Below are 9,941 nucleotides of genomic sequence, written 5' to 3' on the forward strand. Positions count from 1 at the left end.
TATTATTTTCTCTCTCAATTACCATTCATTGGAGTGACTATTTTTATTGGTTTTAATTTCTTTGTGAGAGTGTCACTACTTCCAATGAGATTTTGGGGTTTGACATGTCATTCTTGAAAGTAGCTATAACAAAATCTATTGGGCTGATTCATGTGGATGGTTGATGTGGGTGTGATGTTGCTTTAGACTGGAGATAATGCTTATACTTTTATTTGATTGCTATCATTAATCTGATGGAATAAATACGAGTGTTTCTATTTAAAAAAAAAAATTTTGAATTTGAATTTTGTTTTCGCTTTATTTGCTAGGGACTAGCAATAAGCTAGTTGGGGGGTGTGTTGAGTGTTAGAAAATGCATATTTATAAAAGAGAAAACCGTCATTTTACATTTCAAGTCTTACTAACAACCCTTACTTTTATGTATTTAACCTTCTTGTGATTTAATTACATGTGTTTTATTTTAATTAAGTATTTTATGTATTTTAGGGGCATTATAGTTATTTCACAATAAAGGAGAGATCAGACGGCAAAACGGACATCACTTTTGAACTCAGGACGGTCGAAAACCTTAGGAGGAGCATAAAAGGAAAAATGGCACTATTCATATGTACGGTACTATTCACGTGTACGGTACTAACTATGTTACTGTTCACAACACTGTTCACATAGACGGATCGATGACGTGGCATTGACCGATGATGTGGCATTGACTGATGAGGTGGCACGATCCTGTTGGGCTAAAATTCTTATGTACTGTTGATGGTGACGTGGCAGCATATCAGTGGATGAAAAATCTCGCGTACGGTACATGCATCACATAGGATTATTTTCAACCAAACCGCGTTACTGTTCATCCGAGTCAAACTGCATTACTGTTCATCCGAGTCAAACCGCGTTACTGTTCATCCGAGTCAAACCGTGTTACTGTTCATCCGCGTGGTCAAACCGTGGACTGTTGACTGATGACGTGGGGCAATCCTGAGCGTCCAAACTGTTTTTAATCCGATGGCCATGATTTACTCCATGTATCTATAAAAAGAGGGTCTCCCCCCCCCTAATTTGATATCTCTGAATCCATTTTTGGGATCCATTTTCTGTAATTCCTTCTCCATCTTGTATTTTCTTCGTATTTTAATAAATTTCCATTTTGCCCCTAGTTCAATTATGAGTAGCTAATTTTCTTTCAAGCTTGGGTTGAAGGTAAAGTCTCAACATGTGTCATGGGCTTAATTTGGTAAATTTATTTTCTCTTCCCCTCTAGTTTTTGTGGATGTTTTGACTTCTCGTCGATAAATAATAATAATCTTGTCTAGATACCGCCTTGGTTACACCGGCTCTCTAGTATAAGGTTATTATTATTTGGCACGATAAGCCCTTAGCACCATATTGATTAGAGCGTGGTTCATGAGGTGTGAATTCCCCCCTCATGATTTAATTGGCATTAATAAGGATTATTTAGCCCATGATGCATGTTGATACGGATCTAGATACTCAAGTACGTCATTTCAATAGATTTCTCTTTAATTTATTCTCGCCATTTCAATTCCAATTTTAGAATTTATTCTCACCAATTCAATTTAAGATTTAGCATATTTCAAATCATTTCCACCACAAATCCAATCACCCATTTACAAAATTAATTCTACATAATTAAAATCCACCTCCTCGTGGGATCGACATTTGTCACCATTAGTCTATACTACAATAGATTCGTGCGCTTGCGAGTACATTAAAATTTGCACAACACTTTGCAGACTGATTTGTATCAGATCTGTCGTATAAATTGTTACGTTCCTCAGAAGCAAAGAGACTGGATCTCTGTCTTCTGTTGTATCTTCTCTTTTCCCTCCAACCATTCAGAGTATTATTTCTGGGATCCAGATCTAATACTATCTATGAGCCTTTAGATCTGTTGCTAGGTTTGCTAAAGAAAACATTTTCTGCTTAAAGATTGCAAAGAAATTTAAAAAGGGTATATCGGCTGGAAAACAGAACGTGCGAGATATTGATCTGTTCTAAGTCAGATCTGATCTCAAAGGCAGATTAAGTTCTGCATCGATCTGGTTACAACGCCACGTACCTATTAAAAATTGGTTATTTATTGCAATATTAAAGTTTAAATTTTAAATTCTGCATAATCACATCCATCCTGCATACCAGAAGGAAACAGAACGTAAGAGAAGAGTCTCATCTCTTTTTGACTGGAATTTATGTTGCGTACTAAACGCAGAAATCATGGCTTTGTAAGAAATTTTATAAATTAAGGCTACTGGAATAGATCCCTCAATCATATCATAATTGTGGGTTTTGATTTGTAAAATCATGGTTTTTAAAATGTTCTTGTCTTTTAAGGAAATCGTTATGTTTGGATAATAATTAAATGAAATGGGTCCTTTACAAAGACTTGATTCTATACTACTTAGTAAAGAATCATCAAAAGAGATGAATCGCCCATCTCTTAGGATAGCAAGTATGGAAGTATTAAGTCCTTCTGTAGTAAGGGGTTTTATGCCGACTTGTATTAAGCCGATGTGAATATAATTAAAATTTTTATCTCTTAATTTCTTTAAAGATTGTTCTGAAAACAAATGAATTGTTTCAAAAGACTTTGAAAGGGTTATGTCACGTTCTTCAGTCTTTATAACATAATCATTCTTTAAAAAATCAAGCTTTTTTGTTTTATAAATCATTTCTTTATTAACCTTTGGTAATTCCCAATTATCAATTGCTTTATTAAAGTCTTCAATTACAAATTCTTCAGAATTCACAACATTCTTTGAATCACTAGCTCTTCCAGAGGAAGAGCTAGAAAAGGATGATGCTCTACAGAGCAAAGAATCCATGGGTTAGGACCTATATCTAAGTTTTAGTCTTGTTGGTATGGCTACAATCCAAGGCTAAGAATTGGTTTTACTGCCCTTCAACTAAATCGGGACTTACGACCAAAAACTACCGAGGCACCCAGAGGTAACACTCACCACACAAACAATATTCAACAAAAATATAAGTCTTTAAACACAAAATCTCTATCCTATATTACACTATCCTCCCCTTGGCTCTGATACCAGAAGGAGATATTATATATATATATATATATATAGAGTAATTTTTCAATTAGGAATCCCAGTCTTCAATGTACTGTATTTTATTGTGTATTAAAATTTAATTTTTTTTTCTTTTAACTAATTCGTAATTTTATTAAAGTTAAAGAATTCTAATTGAAAAATCACTCTATATATAGTAATTATAATAATAATATTTTGGGTTGTCTTTCATTTTGGGTTATATTTCCCCAAAAAAATAGTAATAATAATAAATACCAGATGTAATCGACAATCGTTCAGTCTTTTTCTATCAGTCTTTTTCTCATGTCCGAAGTGACCCCTGTGCATCCGCGGCTTATATTTATATCACAATTTCTCAGTTTTGATTCAAATTCATAATGAAATCAGAACGAACACAACCTCCTTCACCTCAAATCTTCTAACCCTAAACTTGTTTCCTGCGGACCTCAGAACATGAGTATGGATGACTTCGCCCAATAATCAAGCCTCCAGGCTTGAATCCTAAAGTCCCGAGAATGAAATGCCCATTAGCATCTGGGCCTCTCTCCCAGGCAAGTGTCTGCCGTTGGCCAGGAATTCTTTTCCTTTTTAAATTAGTTTAAAAAGAGGCAGCTTCGTTTGTTGTTTTCTGTCCTCCATACGATCCGTCAATCACCACACTTTCGATATAGTTTATTTTAAGAATCCAAGTTGATCGATTTGAATGCCCAATTAGAATTACTTCTGCACCTAAACTTACGCAACAAGGGCGGGCCGAAAGATCAATCCAACAACTTCAAGACTCTTTTAACACTTCGAAAATAAATTAATAAATAAATAAAGCAGCAAAGATGACTGAAGCATTTTTAGCCAATTAAAATAAATCTCTGCAGTAGAAGGGTCATCATCGGTAAGTCTGTACCACACCAATTTTTTTTTTATTTTAAAAAAAGCTCATCATTTCCCCCCCTATCAAACCCATTTTGGAAAGAAACAATGTGCAGCACCTTACTGTTGACTCCGGTTTATTGAAAAATGTATCAGAATAGTATGTACAGGCAAATTAATCACCACAAGCAGAAAGAAAAAATGAAGATTAAATTATACAAACGGACAACATTTACACAAATTGTGCAAACATCCTCTTATCGATTGCTTCTCATATACAAGGTTAACAACTCCAATACTCCTATCAGCAGTACTATTAGAAGAATTATACCATTTTACCTTCAGAGTTTGACAAGTTATTCAGATCGCTAATGCTGATATTCAGCTGAGCATGGTTGGATGCCCGGTCTGGAGCATTCTCTTGATCATATCCATCCCAAAAGCAGAATCCGATGAACTGAGAAACAGAGGCACAATATTGGTTCACACATAAATCAGAAATGTTTCTTATTAAACAGATTTGACGACAGCAACAACTTCTCATAGATTGATAAAACAAAGACATGTCACCAAGGGCAGTTATCTTTCTGTGTTGACAAAACTTCATTACTCAGACCTCTTTATCAGTTCCCCCCCAAAATAAAAATAAAAATAAAATGTTGCTAGTGTATAAACAGATCTGTTTGGTAAATGGATATATACAAGACATGGAGATGCACCTTTACTTGCAGATGAACTATACTACTACATTACATAATTGGCTTTAATTATTAAAAAAAAAAATCAAATAAACTAATAACAGGTATGAAGAAGGGTTGTAAATCAGGTCGGAAGATTGGGAACTTAGAAATCATTGCCCAAGCAATCAATTATACTTCAGATTTCATAATTACATAAAAAAACAGCCACGTATATGGTAAAAAAGGACAATAATTCAGAACAAACTTAGCATTGGAGAAATTTTGCAGAATCGTTAAACAAACCTAGTAAACAATCAGTCTCACCTCCATCAGTATATTTCTCAAATGACCTATCACAATTTGTGTGTATTAAATTTACTTCACATAAAGAATTCCAAATTTCTAGAAGCATAAGCAACCTACCCTCTGCAGTCAGCCTTCTAAACAAAAATGCTTCAAGGAGCCCTCAACCAAAAGAAAAAGAAAATTTACTTGTTTGGTGATTTCAACAGGTTGGACCTACGATTATCAGAGTCCAAACGAAAAGCCAATGTCTACACCATTTTATTTGCTCCAAGGTAGTTGGATATTAGAATTACTATATTGCATTATACTAATGCAAGGGTAAGGAATCAATATTTGGTGATGGACAACATTGCACCAGCTAACAACCCATATCAGATCTTACTTTGGTCCATAAAGAATCAGAGGAGCTGAACCAACAATGCAGGACAAATGTCACAGTATGATTCATGTTAGACCTTATGCCATGTAGAAATTTTCTCAACTCAACCTCATGTAAACTATAGTCTTGGACATTATACTGCTCCTAAAGAAATTTTTCTGTTGAACAATAACATTCTCTGTGCTAATATCCTTCCACAATGATGGTGACCATAAATGAAAAACATAACCCTTGAATACTACCGACCCTCTTCAGTAGGCATAAATCTATCCAAAATAAATTATATTGCCCAGATCACCCATGAAACAACAATCGATAAACACAGAAAGTGGCTTCAGTCACACAAATTATAGTAATATTAAGATCGTTCTTGGATGAAACAGCCACCAAGTGGGAAAAACAGTGAACATAACTACAACTTTCATCCAAGATTGTGTGTATTCTTTCTCCCTCCCCATCCGGTTCTTTTTCTTGCTTGAACAATTTCAAAGACAATTTTTCTATTGCATTCGAAGGAAAAATAAGGATTCTAGAAATACCTTTATTCTCGAATTAAGCAGCGGAGTAATCAAGTATTGGATCACGTTAATGGTCGGAAAGAAATCACAAGCGGAAATCCTTCTCTGATCACAGTATAAATGCCCTTTTTATGGATTGTTCAACGTTCTTAATTTTAATCTTCACGAAGAAGAGAAGAAGATGATTTTTAACAATTTTTATGTATCTCTACTCTTATTCTTATCATTAGAGAGATTTTAGCCAAAGTGGAGGAAGTTTGTTTAAAATTAACTTCCCTCTCAATCTCCATAACCGTACATGTAACTACATGGTAGTTACCATGTGCGGGTCGGGTCAGGTCGGCCCATCATGGGCGACCCACCTATCCAACAACATTAAAAGAAAAAAGTAAAAAACATGTATGTAAATTTTATTTCAAAATCATAGCAACAAGAGAAGTAAACATTATTAAAGTTCAGCAAACACGCAACAAAAATTTTAAAGAAAATGTACTGAAGCTTTATTGGCATCATTTTGCTAAAACAGTCACATAAAATTCATCCAAACCTAAGCCACTGTATAACTTCGATCACAAGGGATAAAGAAATCCTTTGAAGCAAGAAGGCTAAGACAATCAAGAGGTGGGGAAAAATCACTCACTTTCCACATATAAGCATGAGCGATAATAACAAAACTACCACATGAAAAGTAAAATAGGCATTCACATTAATGAAGAAAAAGCTATTAAAGGAGAGCTGACCTTGGGATGGTTATTTCATAAGGAAAATAGATGACACCCTCAGAAATGGAAGGAACGTGGTCTTTTTTCTCATTAACAAATTTTATTATTTGAAATAAAACATCACGAAGAGAAGCTTCTAGTGCTGCCCGGTGAACGCTTCTCTCCTCAGATGCGCTCTCTGTATTCAAGGATATAATGAGGGAAAATAAGAAGCATATACCTTCGAATAAGTGAGACATCAAATATTCTTTAAGTTAAATCTATAGTTTCAGTACCTCCAGGGTCGAATACAACTTTGGAATGATGAGACTTGTTGGAATGAGCTTTTGGGAGTTGGGCCACATTCAAATTCACATACCACTGCTCCCAGTATAGGCGTTCAATTTTGTTAGTGAACCATGATGGCTGTTTGTTTTTTACTTCATAGAAAGATAAACATATCTGCATAATTATTTCAGAAGTTAGTAAACAAACAGATATGAACCTAACCAAAAGAAAGCACATGGCGGAGCCTAAACCTCAACTTAGAAGTAATCTAAGATAAAAAGCCCTGCACTAATAATTTTTCAAGTCAACAAAAAACACAAAACAAAAATATGCTACACTTAAAATGCCAACATAAATTGTTTAGGTCAGGGAGCGGTGGATGATAAAGAAGTACTCCAAACTCATACCAGAACAGAAAATTTCAAACTGTCACATTATGGAAGTAACCTAATTCCATGTTCTAACTTAAAAGAGTATTTAACATGCATTCTCCACAAAAACTAAATATTCTGTCCCCATGACCAAAAGAAGATTCTTAACAACTCCAGATGATTCAAATAAGATTTGAAACAACAATAGCAGATTGTCATTCTAGAACAGACAAAAAACTTTAAGGAATAAGCCGACACCAAAAACTAAAAGTTGCGTTAAATAAAAATTGTAAGCAAATAATGACCTGACTTTTCTTGTTAGGATGCTTTTCAACCCAACTTATGAATTGCTCAATCTTCTCATCTATTTTCTTCTCAACTTCCAAATCTCCACATTGCACCTACACAAAAATATCTAAAACATTCAAGTAACAATAAAAAGGTAATCAATCAAATCCTAAAGACATTCAATTTTTCCATAAAGCTACGAGAAAACGACATTTAACGCACAGTAAATCAGAATCACTTACATATGTGATTTCAAAAAGTTCGAGATCAATATCTTTAGGCCGCACAAGACCTAATGCTCGATGAAAAATAATTGTGTGTAATATACCTGCAAATAAATCACCTGGCCATTTCAGTCCCATAAATTCATTTATCCTTCCATCTACATATACATAGATGCAAATAGAGATATCAAATGATTGACAATCAATAGGCGCTAATTTGATCAGATTACTGAAATTGAAGTAAATAAAGAGCCAAATAATAATAATAATAATAATAATAATAATAATAATAATAATAATAATAATCATCAGAAGAAGAAGAAGAAGCATTTAGAAGAAAAGTAAGCCAAAATCAGTAACTTACAGCGCAAAACTTCGCGTATTTCGTAGTGTTCGACTTCCTAGAAAGAATTAAACAAAAAAAGAAACTCGATAATAAATAAAACAGAGAATTAATTAAAGTATAAATAGAGAAATCAGTTTTGAGTACCAGTTCTTTGAGTTGGCAGACTTCGCAGTTCATGACGATGACAAACTCAAAGGAGAAATTAAAGCTTTAGCTTTGAAGTAAATATTTGAATCTGTGGGTAAGGTGATGCGGTGGCAATCAACGATTGGTTGCTGACAGAGTTTGAGGTAGTCCGTTGAGTGTAACTTGACGAACTAATGTTTCTCCGATCGGAGTGATAAAGTTAATCTCTTAGATTAAAAGCTTACTCGTGCTTTAGAAGAGTTGAGATTAGCCAGGGCGGGCCGTTTCGACCCGTTTGGGTCGTTGACTTGACCATCTTTTATGTTATTATTGAGGACTTGTTTATGATGCAACTGTGGTACCGTATCATAATTTTTGTCTTTATTCAATGAAACCGTTGGATATAAGTTCGTTCAATCTAACAGTTTAAATAAATTATCGGAGAGTAGACAGTTACTAACAACAACCGATAACAACCGTTTAAATCGGTTGTGTGTAAATGAAGCTCTTGAAGTCGATGGAAACATAAATACGAGAATAGGATGCGATACGGATTTGAATCTCAAATTTGACTTTTGCAAGGGAGGGGAATTATCAGAAATTTCGTAAGGCAAGGAAGGGTAAAGATTCTTTCCTTAAATCGTAAATGAATTTGTATATTTGGGTGCTTGTGATTTTGATTTTGCCATGACGCATTTAAGAAAAATGTTACTGTCGATTTCTGCTATTATATTCTATTGATCTCTGGATTATTGAAGTTGCCCTTGTTGGTATTATAAATCTGGGATTTTTGCAGGCACTGCAAGATTATTGAGAAATTATGCCACCACCGTACATTAACCGCCACCACCGTACATTAACCCACTTAAGTATTTGCCCAGATACTTTAAACTCTCTCTAATATTCGAGGGTGCCTACTCCACTCACATTTTCGTGAGAGAGAGACTGTCTTCACTCAATTAGTTGATAATTGAGGGAGTACTGAAACTAACCTCTATAATACTTTTAAGGAGGCTCGAACCCTTGCACTCAACATTGTAAGGGTAAGGCTTCTCTCATTGGACCAAGGGTGCATTGGTCTATGGCATGCGTGTTGATTTAAATAAAATATGAGATTTGTTTGGCATGCATATGTAGGCTTCATGCCTGTGAATGCGATTTTTTAGTGAATTTTGAAGATGGGCTGTTCAAAATACTTTGGTTGCGAAAAGGTGAATGGCTAAGCGGTTTGAGCATTGGGGTAATCATCGACATGGTAAACCTTTTTTTATGTCCCTTTTGCTCCTTCAATTCGGCGCTTAGTGCAGTGAGATTCTTCAAATTAGTCCTCCTTAATAACCTCACATTCTTTGACGACCCCTGTTTACATTCTTAATCGAAATTTTTCACCGTCACCTACCTACAATTTCAACCGTTAGATTTAATTCCAACAATAACTGCAATATGCAGATTGATTTTCAAGTGAAATCGTTGTTATTAATGTAGTAGTAACAAGGTTTCGGAAATGCACTCTGACTATTAGATGGTATTACATTTACACAAAACCGGCTACGAAGGTTGTAAGTTGTCGCGTCGTTTCTCCAATAATTAATTTAAATCGTCGGATTGAACGACTAACCATCCAACGACCTTGATGAATAAAGACAAAAATTGTGGCACGGTACCATAGTTGCACCACAGGAGGATCCTATTATTGAAGAAGTTGCCATTTGAACAAAATTTAAAAATAATTACATTTGCAAAAAGGAGAAATTCTACAATATATATGATATTCCATGTCAT

The 9,941-nt window shown here is 34.7% G+C and overlaps 1 protein-coding gene across 3 annotated transcripts; it reads right to left on the bottom strand.

Moving 5' to 3' along the window:
- Nucleotides 1–3,334: 3,334 nt before the first annotated feature.
- On the bottom strand, nt 3,335–8,434 carry LOC102612407 (autophagy-related protein 101). Of its 3 annotated transcripts, XM_052444911.1 has the most exons (8): nt 8,178–8,434; nt 8,052–8,088; nt 7,706–7,845; nt 7,481–7,576; nt 6,813–6,978; nt 6,556–6,715; nt 4,272–4,389; nt 3,335–3,794 (listed from the first exon to the last, which is right to left on the bottom strand). In XM_052444911.1, exons 1-7 carry the CDS (start codon nt 8,208–8,210, stop codon nt 4,314–4,316), a joined length of 708 nt encoding a protein of 235 aa, XP_052300871.1. In that variant the 5' UTR covers nt 8,211–8,434; the 3' UTR covers nt 3,335–3,794; nt 4,272–4,313. The 3 variants fall into 3 exon arrangements, with proteins under 3 accessions (XP_052300871.1, XP_052300870.1, XP_006466658.1); XM_052444910.1 differs by lacking the exon at nt 3,335–3,794 and having other exon boundaries at nt 4,124–4,389; nt 8,178–8,433; XM_006466595.4 differs by lacking the exon at nt 3,335–3,794 and having other exon boundaries at nt 4,124–4,389; nt 7,706–7,791; nt 8,178–8,426.
- Between the last annotated feature and the right edge of the window lie 1,507 nt (nt 8,435–9,941).

Source organism: Citrus sinensis, chromosome 7 (assembly GCF_022201045.2).
Source record: "Citrus sinensis cultivar Valencia sweet orange chromosome 7, DVS_A1.0, whole genome shotgun sequence".
Taxonomy (NCBI): domain Eukaryota; kingdom Viridiplantae; phylum Streptophyta; class Magnoliopsida; order Sapindales; family Rutaceae; genus Citrus; species Citrus sinensis.

Coding starts and splice junctions, on each gene's coding strand:
- LOC102612407 (XM_052444911.1), bottom strand. CDS start 8,210: ATGAACTGCGAAGTCTGCCAACTCAAAGAACTG. Junction 8,089..8,177: donor TCTGCCAACTCAAAGAACTG/GTACTCAAAACT, acceptor AATTCTTTCTAG/GAAGTCGAACACTACGAAAT. Junction 6,716..6,812: donor AGTTGTATTCGACCCTGGAG/GTACTGAAACTA, acceptor CCTTGAATACAG/AGAGCGCATCTGAGGAGAGA.